The 22,048-nt window shown below is 52.2% G+C and overlaps 1 protein-coding gene across 1 annotated transcript; it reads left to right on the top strand.

The window, feature by feature from the left end:
• The first annotated feature begins 800 nt into the window (after window positions 1-800).
• On the top strand, window positions 801-21,086 carry LOC119112361 (ATPase family AAA domain-containing protein 2). The gene is made up of 12 exons (XM_037236518.1): window positions 801-979; window positions 1,566-2,021; window positions 2,488-2,630; window positions 3,192-3,340; window positions 4,129-4,272; window positions 5,226-5,330; window positions 6,044-6,241; window positions 6,668-6,852; window positions 7,524-7,686; window positions 8,759-9,053; window positions 20,318-20,463; window positions 20,792-21,086. Exons 1-12 carry the CDS (start codon window positions 900-902, stop codon window positions 20,831-20,833), a joined length of 2,106 nt encoding a protein of 701 aa, XP_037092413.1. The 5' UTR covers window positions 801-899; the 3' UTR covers window positions 20,834-21,086.
• The last annotated feature ends 962 nt before the right edge of the window (window positions 21,087-22,048 follow it).

Below are 22,048 nucleotides of genomic sequence, written 5' to 3'. Positions count from 1 at the left end.
TGTAAATCTCCCTCGTATTTAAAATCCATCATCGTTAAGAATTCAGTTTGAAGTCATTCCATGCCAATCATTATATCAATTGTTCACTTTATTTGTTAACACAAATGGCCTATGTAAAATAATAATGGCGATATGTTACCTTAAAATTATGCAGTACTATGCACACTTCAAGCGTTACTTTCCGAAGAGCTGATCGTTGGTCCGCGTACAAATTTTGGTATCTGACATTTAGCACTTTCGTTTGTGATTGTCGACCGGATTGGACTTTTGAATGCTGACCTTGTTTGACCCCTGCATACCTGATATATGGCTAATGAGACCCGCCACATAAGAGGCCAGCACCTAGGCATCATAACCTGAAAACGTCGTGGCCCTAGAGTTACTTAAGGCGATTAGAGCGGGAGCAGGGCAGATTTTGCCACCCAAGGCATTTCATTTTGACCTCGCTGGGGAAGCTGTTAACAACATGCAGCACATTGCGTGCTGACACCACACAGCGCCGAACAAAGATGTTTCTGTCTGACAGCGGCCTCATGAAGTTTGTCTGCAGCTACGGAAAATACAAGCTTTGTAATTACTGTTAGTGCAGCACTCTAACGTAAAGTAAGATGCAACAATTGGAGATGATATAATGACTCTCCTGAAGATGTTTCTCGAAACCGCTGCAAACAAATATCTTCAGTGAATTATCTCCTACCATTTTGTTTTGTTTTTGAGGAGGGATTCACGAAATTGAAAGCGCATGCCTTCGCGCTCGAGGTCGATTTTTCAGATAAACATTTTAACAGCTGTGTGACTTACCAAGGTTGGCACCATGTGATGGTTTCGGAAACTTATGGAAAATTCAAGTTTCATTTAAGTTGTCTTACGGTGGAATGATCTGATTTTTGTGCAACAAAATGCCCTCACATTACAAGGACATAGATCCAAATGTAAACGAAGCAAATATCCTTGGTTCGACCAGATCTCGGCGCGGGAGGTAATGTTCTTAACTCGTCATGTGGTCTGTTTCATGGGTAATCTCTAACTAGACCAGTGTTAACCTTTTTTCTTAACAAAATTACAATGTATCCTTGGAAAATATTGCGCTCGTTTTTTTCTGTTGCACGTTATGGCTCTTAGTTTTTTCCTAGCTATCTAAAACTGAGGACCGTGATTTACTCAAACCATCTATCAGCCCAAATAACGCAGTTCTGAGCACGTAAACATGTGTAAATGTAACGTATATGTATATCCAGGACTATAACGATTTGCTAATAATGACATTTTGTTGCTCTGATTAATTCCGAGCTGTACTTGTGTCGATCGTGAGCTTTGTTGTGTCGTCTTTAGTCACATTGTGCGAGCACTAACGACGATAATCAGGGCCTTCGGATCAGGATCGTGGCCTTCATGCTTGGCATCAATGGCTCAAGTGTTCTAAGTTTTCAAGTCTGGGTTAAACGGCTACAACTGGTAAATTATATAAGCCATAAAGTTTCATGCGTGTGATATGTTGCAACCAATGGTAACCAGGTGGTGAGGCGTGCAATGTCCTTATTGGGAAAATGTCACTCATGTTTCAGACGAGCAGATCTGAAGAGTGCCTCCAAACAGCTGAAGTTGGACGGCGGCAAAAATGCGCCCCAAAATCAAAAGAAACACCAAAAAACGCGCTGCCACACCAAACACCAATCAAGTTCAAAAAAGAAAAAGAAGCCGACAATCTCTAAGAAACCACCGGAGCATCCTGCGGTCAGTAAGAGCGCCACAGACTTGAGCCGGGGCCGGGCTCGGTGTCGGAGCAGCACGCGGATCGCCTCCTGCAGTCCTCACCCATCCTCGTACCCGTCCGTGGCGCCGCTCAACTCACTGCCCGGCGCCAAGAAGAGCCGCCGGCGACGGAGGAGCCACGGCTGGTCCAGCAAGAAGCGCAGCCGCAGCCGGTCGGAGGCTCGTCAGCAGGGCTCGGTGGCCGGCCCGAGCCAGCGCGACGACACCGACGAGCAGCCGCCGAGAACCGTGCAGCCTGTCACGACCGAGTGAGTGTGCCGCCTCCCGGCAGGCCGTCAGCAGGGCGGCGAGGCGCCGGCACAGGCACGGGGTAGGGGCTCCGGACTGCATGGCCTGACAGCGCCTGCAGCTGTTGACTGCTGATGAGGCCTGATTTCATGTCAGGCAGTTTCCAGACCAGAGACGGTGGTGAACAGTAGGTGGTTAAGTGCTGCATGGCATCTTATAAATGGCATTCTCATTTAGAAAAGATGGTCATAACAACGCTGCAGTGTGCCGAGCCGAGATTGCACCAGCGTTAAAGAAAAGTGATCCCAGCGGCGAATGTGTTTTTGTTTCTATCAAATTACTGTGCGGTACAGCAGGTACTTTAATGGTAATGTTGAAACATCAACTTGACCTTTCAAGCTCAAGAGTGGTAGGCAGCTTGCAGAATGCTTCAAGAGGTGTGCTTTCAATCCATGTGATCATAACCAATGAACCACTGTATTTCAGCACTGGCGTGGACTTCAAGGATGTTGGTGGACTGCATGAAAACGTTGAGAAACTGAAAGAGATGATCGTCTTTCCATTTCGGTATCCGGAAGTATTCAAAAAGTTCGGCTGTCCTCGAGGAGTTCTGTTTTACGGGCCCCCAGGTAACGGTTCGGTGAGACATCTGTACCGCTTCCATCGTCGTTCCTGTCTGGTGTGTGAGAACCACGGCCCGCGCTCATCGTTATGGTCCTTCGCACGCAAAGTGAAATATAGACAACCACAACCATTTGGCTTACCGCGGAAGAACAGAGACCAGGGAAAGCTTGATGTTCTTTGATCTCCACTCGCACCACGCACGGGCCGCTGTTTATCAGCTGGAGAAATGTTTCGTATGTGAGATTTTAATCAGAGACTTTTCATTGAGGACAGCTGATCTGTTAATCGTATCTTGTGCAACACACTGATGGTCACGAAAATGTAAATTTCCTGCGTCGAGGCTATCGTGCTTGCAGGGTAATGAGCCAAGATGAAATGCTGTTAAATGCCATGGCGCCTAAGCTCGATCGACTCATCACCAATATGCTAGTGCATAACTGGTTTATATAATGCAACTTTTAGAGCAGAGCAGAGGAAATGACAATGACTCAGCAGGATGCCTCTGCAGGCGGAGAGACGCACGAGGCCACTTGTCTGCACCCTGTTATCGCACGCGTCGTTTGCAGGCACCGGGAAAACGCTGGTGGCTCGGGCGCTGGTGCACGAGTTGAGCAAGGGTGCACAGAAGGTCACATTTTACTCCCGAAGCGGTTCAGATATTCTTTCCAAGTGGTTTGGCGAGAGCGAATCCAATCTTCGGGACCTTTTTGAGGCGGTAAGTCGTCATTACCGACGAGCCGCAAGCTTCGTTTATTTGAAAATGATGGAACAACTAACGACAACAAACCAGCTGACGTAAAATTGATTGCTAGTTATGTCGCAGTGAGAGGTCAATTCAGCCCACCCCGCTGTATGTCGCTGACATGCTAGCAAGCAAAGCTGCAGAACGCTACGGCTGGCTGTGGTCATTGGCAGCGTACGCTGCTTGACCTCTGTGATCTCACCTCTTAGGACAGTCAAATATGCTAATATGCAGGTTTGAGAAAATCAGAGAAAACAATGGATGGGAATCTTTTTACCTGAAACTGGACAAACAGAGGCTGCGGAAACTGGAACTGAAGGCTTTCTAGCTTTGATAATCAGACACGCTCATATAAGAGGCCCAGTTGCGTGCCTGCAGTTTGAGAACTCTTTAAATTTATGAATTCAATTTAAAATTGATGCTGCAACATTGGGTTATTAGGACAAATCTGGAAATCGTGTTCCAAGTGACATGTTATCCGACTCTTAGCTAGAAGCTATCACGCGAGTGGCACCATGTTAATGAGGTGGCTGGTTTCTGCATAAGATGGCTACTAACAGCCCCATCCACCGGAACGTATAATACACAGCGTGCAAATACAAGTTGCATGGATGCGCTAACGTCTCGCCCAAAGTGCGCATCGATTCCATGTTTCCACTCGGGCCACCCACCACGCCTGTCTCGCTCCTGCTAGTCACCTCATCACTGCCTCGCGTGCAGACTGTTCCCGTGTCACCAACCTCTAAACCTGACCCGGTCAGGCGAAGGCGAACCAGCCGTCGGTGATCTTCTTCGACGAGCTGGACGCTCTGGCCCCTGCACGGAACTCTCAACAGGACCACGTATATACGACCATCGTGGGTGCCTTGCTGACCCTGCTCGACGGACTGGAAGACCGGCAACAGGTCAGCAATGTCACATGCTTGCTCAGATCGCCCGCTGGTCTGGGCTATCGACAGTTCCGAGCGCCGCTGGCAGCATCTCCTCAGATCGCCCGCTGGTCTGGGCTATTGACAATTCCGAGTGCCGCTGGCATCATCTCCTCAGATCGCTCGCTGGTCTGGGCTATCGACAGTTCCGAGCGCCGCTGGCAGCATTTCCTCAGATCGCCCGCTGGTCTGGGCTGTTGGCAGTTCCGAGCGCTGCTGGCAGCATCTCTTCAGACCGCCTGCTGGTCTGGGCTATCGACAGTTCCGTGCGCTGCTGGCAGCATCTCCTCAGATCGCCCGCTGGTCTGGGCTATTGACAGTTCCGAGCGCCGCTGGCATCATCTCCTCAGATCGCCCGCTGGTCTGGGCTATCGACAGTTCCGAGCGCCGCTGGCAGCATCTCCGGTTTTTATCAACAATGAAGCCAAAGTTTTGGCATTGCGTGCATTTACAGGCAAAACACTCTGTACCAAACGTTGATATTTTGACCACTAATTGCTCTGCTGTGATAACATGAGACAGATAATCTATTTGTGCCTTTGGCGTGACAGTACATAGATAATGTACGTACCTTTGAGGCGTGTCCGAATTAGTGAGTGCCACGAATGAGTGAATAAATAGGGCAACGAGTGTTCACCGCACGGCCTGAATACTGACATGGACTGTTTACATCTTCATGTATCTTGGGTCACGAAAGTGGCGGGCCTACGTGTAACCATGCAATGGCCGTGATCTAAGCGGCGGGAGCTGCTGTTCTTTTTTCACTGAGCGGCCATGTCCCGATATTGACGCTGTGGTAGTCGGAGGCTCGGCTGTTGGCTCGCAGTGCGGCCGTGACACTGGTGGAGCTGGCCGACCCTGGTGGCCGGGCGGTGCGGCGTCGAGCGCGGCCGCTGTCAGTGTCAGCGGCGGTGCCCCTCGGCCGGCAGGTGGTGGTGATTGGGGCGACGAATCGGCCCGATGCCCTGGACAGCGCGCTGCGCCGGCCCGGCAGGTTCGACCGCGAGCTCTTCTTCCCGCCTCCCAACCTGGAGGTGAGAAGGCCTGCTGGCCATGGCTGCTGGAGCGTAGGCCAGTGACGGCTTAAGCCGAACTCCACGAGTGTAAGCTGCGGCGGCTTCACTCTAATATTGAGCTGAGCACATGCCGGGGTGCATGGCGCAAAGGGGGTCATTCTGGTGTCTGGATGTCCCCGAACGGAGACTAGATTGTCTCCTGTCAGTGTGGGAGCTGTCCTGTTTTACTGGGGTAGGTCTGGCCAAATCTGTTTTGGCTCGGTTTGTCACAAAGCTCAAATATATTCTTGTTGAAAAAATTGGCATGTCAGTTCAGTGCATAACTAGTGCGTTAGCCTTGCTTTGGTCGCTGTGCTGTAAAATTTAGCAGGGAACGAGAGCGTAAATCGAGCTTATCGCCTTTAAGACGTGCGTCCATTGTCTCACTTCTGACGGTATTCGCTCCGTTGTACCTCGATCACTTTCTGTTTCTATTGACATTTCTGGTACGAAATCGCCATAAAATCGATAAGCATGACAACGGAAGACGAGCCAATATTTGTGGCCTCGGCATGCCTGCTGTCTGCACCAGCTCCAGCAGACCGGCCGGCGGCGGGGCGGGTCTGACGGTGAGCGCCGGCGGCCGGCAGGCCCGGCGTGAAATCCTGCGTATCAGCGCCGTGGACGGCTGCTCCGAGCAGACCGGGCCGGCGGCGGGGCGGGGTGTGACGGTGGGCGCCGGCGGCCGGCAGGCCCGGCGGGAGATCCTGCGTATCAGCGCCGTGGACGGCTGCACCGAGCTGGTGACGTGGCTGGCAGAGCGCACGTCCGGCTTCTGCGGCGCCGACATCGCGCTCCTCATCCGCGAGGCGTTCCTGTCGGCAGTCAAGGAGGCCTACCCGGCCATCTACAACACGGCTGTCAGGGTCGACATCGACCCGACGGTTAAGGTGGGTGGTGGCGGCTGCGTCATGTTCAGCTGAAGGATCCATCGTGTCAATTCCCGGCGCCTAAACGCCGAGCAGGATGCGTTAGAACCAATGCGATTTACCGCTAATATTGACATCCAAGGTATAGAAGTATTTGTTTTAAAGATTCATGCGTGGTCCTTATCCCCAGTCCTGTCCGAGGCTGATCATCAATAGGATACATACGCATATACCTAGCTGTTCATTTCAGGTCACTGGACACCACGTGACCGTTCAGCTTAGTTCCCGTGTTTGGTGCTCCAGTTCAGTAAGCGGTGACGATGTCGACCCGAGGTTGAAACTGACCTAAAGCACACACGACTGCCAGCCACCACCCCGTGCCGGCTGGGGGAGAGGGGGGGGACGCATCCAGCGCCGCCAGCTCCGCCGACCGCTCGCGGCTCGCAGGTACTGAAGCGACATTACGAGACGGCACTGGCCAGCTTTCGTCCGTCGGGCGGGCGCAGCATGCAGGAGTGGCGCGAGGTGGTGCCCGACATCCTGAAGCCGCTCATCGATCAGGACCGCTGCCGGCTGGTGGAGGTCATCTCCAGACGCTGCCCCTGGCTGCTGCCCAACAAAGTGAAGCGCGGGTGCGTCCGGTCCGCCGACTGTAGACGCGCTCCGGCAGAGGAGGCAGGGGCGGGTGCCCCTGGACCGCCGACTGCAGACGCGCTGCGGCAGAGGAGGAAGGGGCGGGTGCGCCTGGACCGCCGACTGTAGACACGCTGCGGCAGAGGAGGAAGGGGCGGGTGCGTCTGGACCGCCGACTGTAGACGCGCTGCGGCAGAGGAAGGAGGGGAGGGTGCGTCTGGACCGCCGACTGCAGACGCGCTGCGGCAGAGGGGGGAGGGGCGGGTGAGGGGCAGTATACGTGCTCTGTCACATGTCGGTTGATGAGCTCGCTGATTGCTGCGGGACGCAGTGCCTCTCGCGTGTGGAGGGCTGGGGCTTTGTTGAAGGCGGATCTGTCGGCTTATTCCAACATATGTTCATTTGTAGGTTTTTTTACTTGATATGTGTTCTTGCCAGTTTGCACGGCGCCCGTCAGATCCAGATACCACATGGTGTCAGGTCAGATCAGTCGGCTAGATGCGCCTCCTCCATAGCTCAGCCTTCATCAAAGGAACACCGTAGGATTACCAGAAAATGTCGTGGCATCAAATGGTACAATGTCAGCTTTCTTTATATTTCTAACCCCCGCATGACGGGCATGATACTAAACATGCGACGCCGGACAAACACGGAGGACTCTGCGCCGCAGGGAGATCTGCTCACAAATGCGAGTCCTCATCTGCCCGGACGAGCGGTACCCGGAGGACGCCGAGTACGTGAGCAAGTCCGTGCTGGCCGCCTTCGCCGACTGCAACATCTGGACCATGGACGACGCGTACGTCATGTCGCTGACGTGCGTGGACGTTATGCAGGTACGACACCCGACGGCTCGCGCGTCCCAGCTGCGAGGTGGCTCGGGCTCCCTGCCATCTCGGCGATGTCAGCTTGTATCACGCTGAGGGAAATGATAAAGCCCTACTAATTGCGAAGCCGGCTGACGGTTTATCCAGTTCCAATGTCGACTGAATGTTTAACATAGAACACGCCTGTGGCGGATAGCGTACTGCGTCTTTGGCAGTCATGTTTTCCCGCGCGGACAGCTGAGGTGCCGGATCAAATCTATTTCCTGGCCGGGTAAGCGCCCTGTCTCGTCTCCACTCTACGGCCGCCGGTCGTGGCGAAGGCTGCTCCCGGCACCGATCTGTGATATGAGCGGACGCCGGTCGTGGCCGGCAGCTGTTCTATCGCCGTAGGCATATGTCGGCAGTTGCTCTATCGCTGTCGATCTGTGTGCTGCTCTATTGCCGTCGGCCTGTGTCGGCAGCTGCTCTATGACCGTGTGCTTGTGTCGGCAGCTGCTCTATTGCTTTCGGTCTGTGTTGGCAGCTGCGCCTTGACCGTCGGTCTGTGTCGGCAGCTGCTCTGTCGCCGTCGGTCTGTGTCGGCAGCTGCTCTATGACCGTGTGCTTGTGTCGGCAGCCGCTCTATTGCTTTCGGTCTGTGTCGGCAGCTGCTCTATCGCCGTCAGCCTGTGTCGGCAGCTGCTCTATGACCGTCGGTCTGTGTCATCAGCTGCTCTATCGCCGTCGGCCTGTGTCGCCAGCTGCTCTATGACCGTCGGTCTGTGTCAGCAGCTGCTCTATCGTCGTCGGCCTGTGTCGGCAGCTGCTCTGTCGCCGTCGGTCTGTGTCGGCAGCTGCTCTATGACCGTCGGTCTGTGTCGGCAGCTGCTCTATCGCCGTCGGTCTGTGTCGACAGCTGCTCTATGACCGTCAGTCTGTGTCAGCAGCTGCTCTATCGTCGTCGGCCTGTGTCGGCAGCCGCTCTGTCGCCGTCGGTCTGTGTCGGTTGCTGCTCTATGACCGTCGGCCTGTGTCGGCAGCTGCTCTGTCGCCGTCGGTCTGTGTCGGCAGCTGCTCTATGACCGTCAGTCTGTGTCGGCAGCTGCTCTCGGAGCGCATCCATGACGTAGGCCGACACCGGTCGCCAACCGTGCTTTACATGCCACGGCTCGAGGAGCTGGAGGAGGCACTCCAGCTGCGCGTCGGCACCGGCCTGGACCGTCTGCTGGGCATGCTGCCGCGCTGGGCGCCGCTGCTGGTCGTGCTGACCAGCGTACAGCCGTACGCCGGGCTGGCCGAGCACCACCAGACGGCGTTGGCCACGGCGCACCTCCACAAGGCGGTGCGGCCGGACCAGCCGCAGCGGTACGCCTTCTTCTCCACCCTGCTGGACCACGGTGAGCCGTCCTCCGGCGAGGCCGACCTCGGGGGCTGTCGATCGGGGATACAGGTAAAATATTGGCAAGGGGAGGAGTCACAGGGTTGACAAAGTGTCCGCTTATGGTGAAAGACCGCCCCCCCCCCCTCCCCGCTGCAAAAGAAATCACCGGACATGGCCCAGCTAATTTGGGGGTATGATTCTCTTCGTTTAACTTTCATTTTACGTTTTTTAACTGGAACAAAAGCCGGAAACTACCGTAAGATAAGATTTTGCTTTGTTTTATTAATAGCTCGACAAAATGAACGGATTGGCATGTAGAGCATCATAACTGGTACTGGAATCTGGTGGTGAAGCTGGAAGAACGAAGGACTAATCTTCGTTTTTTGTGTTGCTGTAGCTGTTCATCTGCTCAGAAGACAGTCTCAAAACTATGCAAGTAAATTATACGCCTCAGTCTAACCTTTGAACGGTACCAACCGATTTTGTAGGGCTTTTGAAAGCATTATTTCACGACAGTCGTTCTCGCGTGCGCGGCCCCCGCCGCTTGGCGCTGTCTTTAGCAGCCAGCGCTGTTCAGTTTGACGGAAACTGCAACCCGGCCATCGGTGTTCTTGTGTCTTGGCTTGTGAGTGCGCAGGCTCAAGACTTTTTATGGTCTTTATTTCGTTAGTCGATTCTGCAAAAGGATGGACCTCTTCAGACAAGCATGAGTTAGCCATTTTTCGTTTTTGACCTCATTTGGATCAACTCTATTGACACGGCTGAGACCCCTTGCATTTCTTTCAGGCAAGGGCTCGGTGGAAAGAACACGAGGAGCATGTAACCGTTCCCGGCCAGGGACTGAGAGGCCATTCTGTCCCAGTGCGGGGTGCCTACCGACTGCTATTCTGCGACACGGAAGTGGGGTCCCCTGGTCCATCCGGAAGCCCTTAGAGGAATGGTATCCTATATTGGCCCCCTCCCTCATGAGGGAGAGCCTCTGACCTGGGCAGTAGACTACGGATCAACGCAGGGGTTCTCATTGACACAAAAAAAGATCCCTTATCGCCGTGGGTGATCCAATAATTGGCATAGAGACTCCACTTTGGCTTGATGGGCCCTCGGCTGACCTGGGGTGGAGGATCCTTTTTTCGATACTGGAAACCCTGACTGACACAGGGCCTTACATTGACGCATTGTTAACTCTCATCATAAGTTTTCACACTGTCGGCGTCATAGGTTTTCATTGTCAGAGAGTGTCACGGAGCGGAAATGGCCCCCCAGGCTCAGACCGACATGGTGCGAACCAGTACAAGATGGCCTCTGGCATTTGGGGTCCCGTCCCTTTTCTTCTTCGCCGTCCCTGTCCCTGCTCACCAAATGTTTCCCTGCCGACACGGTGCTCTTGCCGACACAAGGCCCCTGCCAGGCAATGAGGGCCGCTGACCGACGCAGCCGAACCCTTGTTTGGGGGGGGGGGGGGCGATCAATGGAATTGCAGGCTCAGGTCTTGGCCCGTTTCTTCTGGTCGAAAAGGGCTCTTAGGGGCTCAGGCCGACACGGAACCGACTGTTGGTGGTCGTTGTTGTTGGTGGTCGTTGTTGGTGGTCTCTGGCTGAAATAGAGGCCCACATTGTTCCAAGGGGTCCCCAACTGACGCAAGGGGCACTCTGTATGACATTTCCCGGCCCTACGGCCAGGCACTTAATGTGACCTACAGCCAGCCTTTCGGGCCCTTCGGGGCTGAAATAGGCCCTTGATTGTCAGTTACCAGGGACCTTTCGAACCCCTCTTCGGCCCTTCGAACACTGCCGGAGGCCCACCCAGGGCCCCTTGTCGGCACAGGACCCCCATTAGGTATTGTGGACCCTGACCACACAATGGGCCGACAGTGACTTAGGGGCCCGACCAATGTAAATCGTGATCCCAGGCATTGTCTCTGCTTGGAATGAGCTCTGAGACCGAGACCATCACGGACCCGGCTGTTTGGAACTGGTGATACCTGACCAATATTAAGGCCTCCATAGACCCAGGGGACCCTCAATCGGCATTAAGTGTTTTCTGACAGGTACTTGAGGGCCCGGCCCCGCAGGCTGGGTCCCTAGTACGACCTCCGTACAGCCGTGCTGTTCCTTCGAGGCCCTCAAAGCGGGCACCTAATAGTCTACCTTCACGGAACCTTCAGGCCTCTCGGGACTTAAGGGAGAGGCACGGGCCCCTTGTGACCCCCTCCCTTCACCACCGCTTCGGGTAGGGGTGATCGACCTTGGTAGTAAACGCGATAGACTCTAAGCAGTATGCGGCGTGGTGAAATATCAAGGTTATAGTTTATGTATTACCCGCTAGATGTCTAGTGAAGGAAGACCCTGCGGCCCGTGCCGTTGTAACGCCGCGAGACGTAGTAACTGGCAAACCAGGGACCACTAGCATACACATCTACCCAAAACCTTCTGCAATGCCGTGCGGAACCGCAGCGTCAATGAAACGTTCTAAGAGGGGACGGACTAATAATTTTTAAAGCCGATTCATTTCAAATTCACATCGCTGTCGCACGTCGCGTATTCCCATACTACCACGGGAAATTTAGCAGGTTATACTACCACAAGGTTTTGCTTTCTCAAAATAAAATCTTTGTTTTCTGGGGTCCCCTGTGCCTGCATTTGTGAGGATGCTATTAACCTAAAAGCCAATATCGACAATCAGGCCCGTCATAAAAAAGCATGGCAACATTTGTCATGAGGAAAATTACCGGCTGCTTGTCCTCAACAAGGTAGCACAGTGGAGTTATAAAGGTGACCAATGCCGTCCTTGGATGACAACGAGTGTGCAGGTCACTGCTCATCATTTGCCCTTAGTGTTTTCTTTGGGCTCTCCCGTGTTGTTCGTATTCGAGGTTTTGAGAGCCGTTAGTGATCCGAGATATTTGGACAGTCCTCTTTGACGATGTACTCAGTGTCTGAGTCAGTGTTAGTTGGAGGGTAACTTTGCCTATGATTGCCTTGTTATCTGTTCGTTCGCGCATTCCCAGTTCCGGATCACACACACGACGTTCCACAGTTGCGTCTGAATCTGAGCCGTCCCACCGGAGTCCAACAGAATCGCGCCAAGGTACACGGTGGCGCACGGGGCACAACAGCGATGTGGGGGAACTGGCTCCTAAATTAGTGACGCTATACATTTAAAAAGGGGCATCACAAGACAAGGACTGGGTCCACCCAGGGCCATCTAGTTAAATATGTAGATACTCCGGTGTTTCCTCCAGGTTAATACAGTACATTTCTGCCATGGTCTGTGAAAGACGAGTCATCGGCGTGCTACGAAACGTGTTAGCCTGTTGGACCACTGCGTTGCGGCGACGTCATCTAGCAAGGCGGAGTGGAAGAGCGGAAGATAGCAACACAGCACTTTGTTGCTGTTCCAGGACAAACTGAATTTAGATCTGCACTAAGTGATGTTTCCTTAAGCTAAGGTGTGGCGTGCACTGTGCGTTGCAGCGTTATTAACAGAACACACCAGATCAGTTCGCGAGCGTCGGGGTGGAGGGCTGTATGTGACGCGCTCGGTTGGGCGGGGGTCAAGTTGACACCCTAGGATATCAAAATTCAAGAGGTCTAGATGAACATAATTCGCAGGGTGGGTAGACCTATGTGTGAACTGGCTTAGTTCAAACTTGGAGATTTGCATATTTTGACCGTTAGGTGAAATAAGGTCAAATAAAGTCAAAACCCAGACTGGTGTCCAAAGCGCCCTCAGAGTTACCATACAACCAACTGCATCCTATTTACCTCTTATAAGCAAAAGTTCACTGGCGTTAATATCAAGCAGACCTTATTTGGCCTTCACGCAGTCCAGGTGACCAAAAACCTTCGAGATCGTTTTGATATTTGAATTGAAATCGTCGCGTCACATCACGGTCTACGCTAGGCCGCATGTTCCATAACACAAAATATTGGTTGGGCTCATTGCAGGTCAGCGTTCTATTCTAACTTTCATGAAGTCCAAAAAAGATGTGTATGGACGTCCCGGTTTACAAGAAATTCAAACTGAGCATCCAAAACTACCCAAGGAATGAAGAGCTTTAGTAAAAAAGGTGTTCGTTGATAACTTGAGTCTGACCTTCACACCTGATCCAAAGTCAGTGGAAGCAGTCGTTATCCTAAATTCAGATGCCTAATTGTCTACGAATCCATCTCAAAGATGCATGGCTTCGTCTGACACTTTATTGGTGCGTCAGATTAAGCGGCTCTTCAGGAATTGCCTCCCCTGACAGCCGTGATCTGACCTTGACCTGACATTGGCTAGCTACCTCACAAGGCGCGTCAATTTTTTTCGCTCATAAGATTTCATCTTTAATTGACTGTAACTTAAGAAACATCGACTCGGCTACACCGCACCGCCCGGAAGTTATTTCTGAAAAGCCTTGGGAGCTGGTCAAATTGACCCCACCACCTAACGCGTGTTAAAAAAACCACATGTTCACCGTCTCGTAACAAAAACAAGCAAAAAAGCGACAATGTTTGTTCAATGAACATTGTTTAAATGGACAATGTGGGATAGTGCGCCTCCTAAACGCGGACCAGAGCGCCCCGGGCGTTTTGCCCACTGAGACATACGCTAAGCGAGGTGTAAGCAGGCATGTTGTCGGTACGCACTGTGTTTCTGCTAGCGCACCATCACAGACACGTTACTTTCGTTTTTTGCCTTGTGTTGTTTGCTTCCTGGTGTTTGTCCTGGCTACTAATTATCCGCCGTCCATCTATGGACGGCCAGGAATGCTTCTGCTGCGGTCCGTTGCACACGGAAAGAACTATGCGTTACTGCGCGTTAGGTCCCTATAAAAATAATAATCTGTTGTACTCCTTGCTGACCTGATATCCGTGCCCGTCCGTTTTGCCAGGGTGAACGGCAGGCGACGCCATATAGCCTCAGCAGCTGAGCGTGTCGTAAGGCTCCAGTTACACATAAACTGGGATACACCATGAAAATGTAACATGAAAACAAGTCCTGTCACTTCAGAATTCGAATTCATGGTGGGATCAAATCGGGTTGAACGCTGGAACACACCTAGGTCGGAGCCCCCCCCCCCCACACAAGGCCGGAACGCGCCTAGGTTAGAACTGCCACACCGGAGCGCACCTAGGTTGGAACTGCCAGACCGGAGCGCACCTGGGTCGGAACTGCCAGACAGAGCGCACCTAGGTCGGAACTGCCAGACCGGAGCGCACTTAGGTCGGAACCCCCAGTGCGGAGTTCCGTTGTGTCTGGCTTGTGCGCGAGCGACCGTTCAGTTTTCGGCCCGCCGTGCCGTCGACAAGCGCATAGTGTGACGTTGATCGCCTACTCAGCCGTCGACGCTTTTGGCCACGAGATGCCGGGCCGTCTCTCCCTGGACAAGAGGGCGATCCGCTGCAGGTGCCCGATTAGCCATAAATGAAAAAAAACTCCTCCTTTTGGGAAAATCTCCATTTCCAATGACTTACACTGGCTAGCAGGGCTGTATGGCAATGGGGGAGCACAACTCAAAATGGATTCATATACCACACTGGAGCGCACAGCGCGCCGCCTGGGAGCGGTTGGCATCTCCGACGGCAGTAGGTAAGTAACATGATGACGCTAGGTACCATAGACGTCAAACGCGTCGTTAATCGACGGGATGATTTCATTACGAGCCCAAACCAGGTAAACAATGGCCAAGGGCACGTCTTTGAGCGACTCACCAGTGCGTCATGTACCTATGCACCTTGGCTGGCGCGCCGTCCGTGTTACCGGCGGTGTAGACCTCAGCGCCCAGCAACAACAGCCTGGTAATTAACACGGCTCGGGTCTTGTTCCACATCGATCGGCATGTCTGGGACATCCATCACACCGTCCGGTGCTGAACGCTGCTGGTACCTGGCAGTGTATGCATCACCTCGGTCATGCTCTTTCGTTTCGGGTCGGAAAACACATGCGATTCAGAGCTGACCATCACGCGTGCGGAACCGAAAGGCCGAGGGAGCTCTCGGCGTGGTGACATCGACAAAGGTCGCTGGACCGTTCACATTTCTCAGTCAGGTTGGAAAGCCCACCGCCGGGCAGCCGGGCACGCCTGCGCGCGGCGCGTGCAGCGTGTGCGATAGCTTCCCGGACACACCGGTCAGCGCCGGATTCTGGCATAAGCAGTGGCATGAGTGCGGTATCCCAGTGGCATGAGTCTGCGGTATCCCAGTGACATGAGTCTGCGGTATCCCAGTGGCATGAGTCTGCGGTATCCCAGTGACATGAGTCTGCGGTATCCCAGTGGTATGAGTCTGCGGTATCCCAGTGACATGAGTCTGCGGTATCCGAGTGACAGGATGTTGACATGCGGTCTGAGCCGTGTATTCCGTTAAATATCCAATCCAATAAATATCATACAGTTGTGCTTTACGCTTGCTTTGCTGCGCGAAGAGCCGGTGTGTTTGACCTTGGTGTAGTGCAGTCTCCGGCCACATAGCGATGGCTTACATCTCAGTGACGTACAGCATGTCTTAATTCGTTTTTAAGATCGCAGTGCCTGCGTCACTGGGCAGTCCCTTGCGTGTGTGAACGCTATGCGCATTGTTGCTCGAGCTTTGCGGTATGTTTTCGACGGCTCAATCTTTGCGCAGCTTGTTCCTCCTGCATTCAGGAAAAATCCCCTCTGCTAAACGTCAAAGCCTGCCAACGCTCTCACACACGCTCTGAGCGGAACTGGTATCGGACAGCGGTAATTGATGTGGCAAATCGTCACGAGGGTTAACCCCGTCGCACTCGCGAATATCTCGGCAACCCGCGCAGTCGCCTGCGCTCTGTGTCACGTAATACGGACAGGCAGGCAGACAGACAGACGCACGCGCCGGAATCAGGTAAACATTGGCACTGGCTTGCGATGGTTTCTTCAATAATGCGCTAGCCGTATTCACTGGCACGTATGCACGCACCACGTGAAAACACTAGATATATCACCACCACCACTACCACTACGTATACACGCGTGACAACTCCGAACGAGTGCTACTTGAACTTTGGGGAAGACTCAAACCTGAGTGGTCCAGCTGGCCGTGGTGTCGCCAAGTTCAAGCTTTTCCAAACTTATTACTCTGCAGTCTTCGACACGATTCCATAACTATTTGGCAACAAGAAAATACACACACACACACACACACACACACACACACACACACACACACACACACACACACACACACACACACACACACACACACACACACACACACACACACACACACACACACACACACACACACACACACACACACACACACACGCATATATATATACATATATATATATATATATATATATATATATATATATATATATATATATATATATATATATATGTGTGTGTATTTGCGCATGGGCACATCTCGTATACGCTTAAGTACATATGCATATTAGATGTTCGATTGGGGGCAATTTTCCTGAGGCACTATGATATATTCAAATGCCATGGAACACATCTGTTGCGAAAAGCTTGAGCCGTAGCGACACGGAGCTCCCATGGAAGGATTTGCACAGTTTCACGGAAGGATGAAAAGGAGGGATTAGTATCACGGATGGAATAGTTGTTCGGACTATCGTGCTCGAGCTGCCCGGGAAGGACATGTCCTGCCTTTAGACAAGACAACTTCAAGACGAGAAAAGTTTCACACAAGAGAAGGCCCATTGTATGAAACGTTGTGTACATGCCAACTCACCAGACGCGGACGTCAGTCCGAACAATTATTGCATCCATTCAATCCATCAAAGGATTCGCACACAAACACGCCAAATGAACTTTCAGAATAGATAAGACAGAAGTATTAGCCGTATTCTTCAGATAAAAATCAGGAAAATGGAGATACGGATTCTCGTGGCTTTTCTCCGAGGAATAAGGCTAATACTACTGTCTTATCTATGTGAGCAATGCTCCTCGTTAATGCACTGAACAGCTTACGTAAGCTTGCAGAATGTAAAACACGTACTTCTTGTAATGAGAATAAATATGGAGTGCATGACAAAAGGTTATTACCTTAATGTTAAAAGCCAACACTAAGTATGATAAATGTCTAGATACATGACTTGTTTCAGTGCCATGTGCATGATTAAGGGCCAGTCGCTGAGGCCATCGTTGCAGCACACTCGGCTAAAGCCGGCTTCCTTTGTCGTCAGCGCCGTGCATGATTGCAGTTTTCCAACTAAGCAGGCGGCAACATAACGACGCATAACTGGCCTCAGAGGATAGCCCGTTGTACCATCTGTAAACTGTATCGAACTGTACTGAACAGCACCATTAACACGCGCCCGGGTGGCCGGCTAGGTACCCTTCGCCCGGGTTGGGGGGTTAATTTGATGCCCTGAGACCTTGGACACTAAGAAAGCTAGAAACACCAAATTTACAGGGTGTTTGAACCTGTACGTGAGCCCACTTAGGTCAAAGTTTCAGGTCCCTAGGTCATGATCTTCAGGTCAAATAAGGTCAAACAAAGTCAAATCCCAGGCTGGCCTCCAAAGTGCCCGCATAACCTAGATAACTGTTTCTAAGCAAAATATCACATGCTCAGTTAAGGCCAGTGACCTTTTTTGACCTCTTGAAGGTCATGGTGACAAAAATTATACAAGATTGCTCTGGGTTTTGCATTTGAATAAGCGACAAGGATTACGCCAGACAGTATGTCCCTAAAAAAATGGCGACCTGGGTCATTTCAGGTGAATGACCTATTCTGACCTCTAAGAAGTCCATGGAAGATGTGTAATACGATTCCTGTTATGAATAAATTCTAAATGAGCACCAGAAAACACATACTTGGCTAAGAGGCCCCAGGGCCCAGACTGGCGCGAAGACGACTGTTCAGTTTTGGTGGTCTCGGTCAGCAGAGCAGCGTAAGGCCCTCACTGTCCCAGGGCCCTCGATTGGTGAAAGAGGCCCTCCGACTGATTTTTGACAGTCCGGCCTCTGACTGGGATCCCTTCATATACCTCCCGGCCTGTCCTTCGGACCCTCCGCTCGGACTCTTGACCGCCGCCCCCGCGGGACCTAAGGACCTAGGGTCAGGCATGCGCCTCTGTTTTACAAATAGTGGCCCGCTTGGTTCCTTGCAAAATTAAAGATTTTTGGGCAATTTTTGATATCCTGGAATTTGACGCTATTTGAAATGAAGAGTTTTACAGCCCTTTGTGCTGCCTCTGTAGAATTGCCAGTCTCCTGAAAACACAGGCCATGATACCCAAAATGAAGGCTTAGGGCATCTCTCCCCGATATGATGCCCGATGTATATAAGTATGCATATATGTATATATATATATATATATATATATATATATATATATATATATATATATATATATATATATAGCGCCTCCGAAGGAGCCGTCCCAGGAAATCGCCAAAGGGGAAGGCACAGACATTGTACTGCTCCTGATTTTGGTGCCGGTTGGAAATAAAAATGCGGTTGGTTTGAATGGCCCGTTTGGATTAAGTGCATATTGAAAACAAAGAATACGGTGCCCTAAGATGAATGGTTTGGTGAGCCATCGCCGAATGGACCGATCCCGAAATGTGTCAGTTGGGCAGGTGCAAGCACAACAGTGCCGCCTGCAATTTGTTGCCGGTTAAAATTGAACGATTTGGGGCCTTTTGTGGCGCACCCTGGTGAAACTTAAAATAAGTGTTGTGATGCTCAGCAATAAAGCTTTTTATGCCTGTTCGCCGAAGAGCCGGTACAGGATTTGGTCGGGGCGTAAAGCCGAAAAACGTGGCATCCCTTAAAAATTACTGCTTTGGAACACTTTGAGTGGCGTGCTTGAAACTCGCGCCTCCAGAAAATAAATATCGTATGTACCAAAACGAAGACTTTGATATCCCTTTACCGTGGGGTTTTTGTGCTACCAAGGGGCGCTAAAATCTTACAAATGGCCCAAGGTGATGAAGAGCATGCCCCACGCCCCTTATCCTCTCTGGATCCAACCCTGTCTGCACAGTATTGTTCGATTACGGATAGAAGATCAAGATAATCAAATTTCAACAGTCCAGGAGTGTTGTCATCGTATCATTCATTGAAATATCGTTTTTAGCCCCAATGGCTGTTAATTCCGGGAAGAGCACAACAGCTACTCAAGATTGTTGCCTTCCTGTAGCCTCCTGGTGCAGCCTTCAAGCACCACCATTTTTGTGCACGTGCGTTATTGACTTTGACAGGGAGGTGCCGTGACCACTTAGTGGTTGGTTTGTATCCAGCAACTAATCCGTCATTGAACGAAAACAAGATCAGAAATCATATCACATGTTCGAAATCTGTGAGACGTCTATTGAAGAAACATCTCTGAGATACTTAAGCCCACCTGCTGTGCTGTACTCATGCTCAAAAGATGAGTTCTTTATATATATATATATATATATATATATATATATATATATATATATTATTTCTTTTGATCTTTATTTTATTTGATCTTTATTTTTATGATTTGATTATTTCTTTTGATCTTTTGTCTTATTTCAGTTGATCTCACGTAATTCATCGACCGACCTGACTGTACGCCAGTCAGGGTGATTAAATCACTTGAGGTCATTCATGACACCGGCAGTAGTTAGCGAAGTCACCTCGCAGGTGTTCACCCAGTGATAAGTTATGACCGTTTATAATAAAGAGGACTTTGCAGATTTCCAGACCGATGGCTTACACGTGTGAAATGGAGGAGTATGGTAATGAGTTCCACGGATGCGACATCACCCTGACCTGACCTGACCTTGAACCTTATTTTTGTTGGCATCATAATGGAGTTTGAAGCGCAACAACATGCTGTTTTGTTCGATGCCGGTGCCTGCAGCAGGTCATGGTCTGTCGTCGGGAGTGGCCGCTGACGGGGTAGGCCGGTGCCTGCCGCAGGTCGGGGTCTGTCGTCGCTGACGGGGCCGGGCCGTACCTGCCGCAGGTCGGGGTCTGTTGCTGGGAGTGGCCGCTGACGGGGCCGGCCGGTGCCTGCCGCAGGTCGGGGCCTGTCTCTAGGAGTGGCCGCTGGCGGGGCCGGGCGGTGCCTGCCGCAGGTCGGGGTCTGTCGCCGCTGACGGGGCAGGCCGGTGCCTGCCGCGGGTCGGGGTCTGTTGCTGGGAGCGGCCGCTGACGGGGCCGGGCGGTGCCTGCCGCAGGTCGGGGTCTGTTGCTGGGAGTGGCCGCTGACGGGGTTGGCCGGGGGCCTGCCGCAGGTCGGGGTCTGTCGTCGCTGACGGGGTAGGCCGGTGCCTGCCGCAGGTCGGGGTCTGTCGTCGCTGACGGGGCCGGGCGGTGCCTGCCGCAGGTCGGGGTCTGTCGGAGCGCAGCATTGACCAGCTGGTGCAGCTGACGCGCGGCTGGAGCGTCCAGGAGCTGGGCCAGCTGAGCGTGCGCGTCTCGCAGATCCGCTCCGAGAGCAAACACACGCCCTCCGTCGCCAGCCTGATCAAGGCGAGTGCCGGCCGGGTGCCGGTTCCGCTGACCAGCTGGCGGCGCCCAGCAGCGGCAGCGACCGTGAGGCCGGAGTCAGGGTCCGATGTGGGGTCACGCTCACCACAGCGGCGTGAGCATCAGCTGGTGCAGCCTGGATCGACCTGTTTAGCCTGGGGCTCTGTAATATCAAATTACATATGGCTTGCCTTATCACAGTTGGCTTTTGACGGGCACCACCGGCTATTTATGACCTCAGCACCAGAGTAATAGATGTCTTACAGATGCCCAGCACCGATCAGTGTTGTTCTTGCAAGTGGCAGCATTCTTGAGCTGTTGCATTTGGCAGGAGCTGACCATCGAGCGGGAACTAGTCAGCAAGCGAGCGTGAGCCTACGAAGCCAATCAGCAGGCATTTACTGCAGGCTTGGGCCGCAGGCGACTTCTATCTGTCACTTCCGTCCGTCGCTGGACCAACGGCTGTCGTCACACTAACGCCGCGTGTAACTCGCACAAAATGCGCGTGTGTGCTGTGGTACTCTTGTTCATATGACGTATGGGACAGAACGCAGCGGTGCCATTTGTTTCTGTTCGTGGATCTGATCGAAGCTAAACGTCCGTTTTGTTATACGATTTGTAAGTCAAAACGTTTTGCTAATAAAACATTTTTTACAAACTGCTTTCTTTTCCCCACACACACCGTTGGAAATATCAAAATACATCGTTCCAGATCTTGTCAGCGTGTCACGTGACCCTTGAGACCATGCACAAGACATCATGTGGTTCGCTGTTGGGTTCCCTAACCGAAGCATTACAATCTCGAGTCGCTCCGTGCCCTGGGTGTCGAGGTATGGCGGAAAACGTGAAAACAGCCGAAAAAGGTAAAATTTATATTCCTAGCTCGCGAGCGCTCATCCGTGGCACGTGGGATGCAACACGTTACATCACGCGATTGCCAGTTGAATTATCTATCGAACTGAGCTACTTCCGAGTTCCTGTGGCCCGTCGTTGACGACTAATATTTCCAGGATGGCGCGCCCAGTCGGCTGGGCGCCGATCTGTCGAAAATTTTATTCGCCCGTGTTATGGGCGCCGGCGTTTTCCGAAATGCCGATATTCCTTACTTTCGCGGCGATTTCCAGCGGAGCCTGCGTCGTACAAAGTGGTGTGAGCTGAAGTCGCTGACCGTACATTAGCGGACGCTCTCAAGTTGGATTCTATCTGCTCTTGGTGCCAAGATGTAGCGCGACACGGGCAAAAACAAACACAGCCAAAGGGATCTTGCCATCTCGCGGGCGTGTGACACGTGGCACGTGCGGCTTAAGATTTAATGGCATGCGATTCCCTATCGGAGCGTGCTACTCCCAAGCCGTTTTACCCGTGGTTGCCTGGATATCGGTCCGGGATAACAAGCGAAAAAGCCAGGTAATGTGTTTGGTGGCCGCCGTGGCCCGCCGGCTGTGAGACGATTTGGCGCTGGCGACCTACCACAGACGCACGTGTGCCGTCAGTCATTTTACTTCAAGGGAATGTGTCTAGTCTTAGGATTTTCGTCAAAAAGACGCCCCTGCAGCTATCTGAACCGAGCCATTGATATCGGCAGCGA

Source organism: Pollicipes pollicipes, unplaced genomic scaffold, assembly GCF_011947565.3.
Source record: "Pollicipes pollicipes isolate AB1234 unplaced genomic scaffold, Ppol_2.1 Scaffold_7261;HRSCAF=8764_pilon_pilon_pilon, whole genome shotgun sequence".
NCBI classification, from domain to species: Eukaryota; Metazoa; Arthropoda; class Thecostraca; order Pollicipedomorpha; family Pollicipedidae; genus Pollicipes; species Pollicipes pollicipes.
This window is presented reverse-complemented; position numbering and strand designations above follow the sequence as displayed.

What these genes read in the sequence shown, in the direction of transcription:
- LOC119112361 (XM_037236518.1), top strand. Translation starts at nt 900, where the DNA reads ATGCCCTCACATTACAAGGACATAGATCCAAATGTAAACGAAGCAAAT. An exon ending in TTCGGGACCTTTTTGAGGCG is followed by an intron (nt 3,341 to 4,128) that starts GTAAGTCGTCAT and finishes TGACCCGGTCAG; the next exon opens with GCGAAGGCGAACCAGCCGTC. An exon ending in CCGTCGCCAGCCTGATCAAG is followed by an intron (nt 20,464 to 20,791) that starts GCGAGTGCCGGC and finishes TGCATTTGGCAG; the next exon opens with GAGCTGACCATCGAGCGGGA.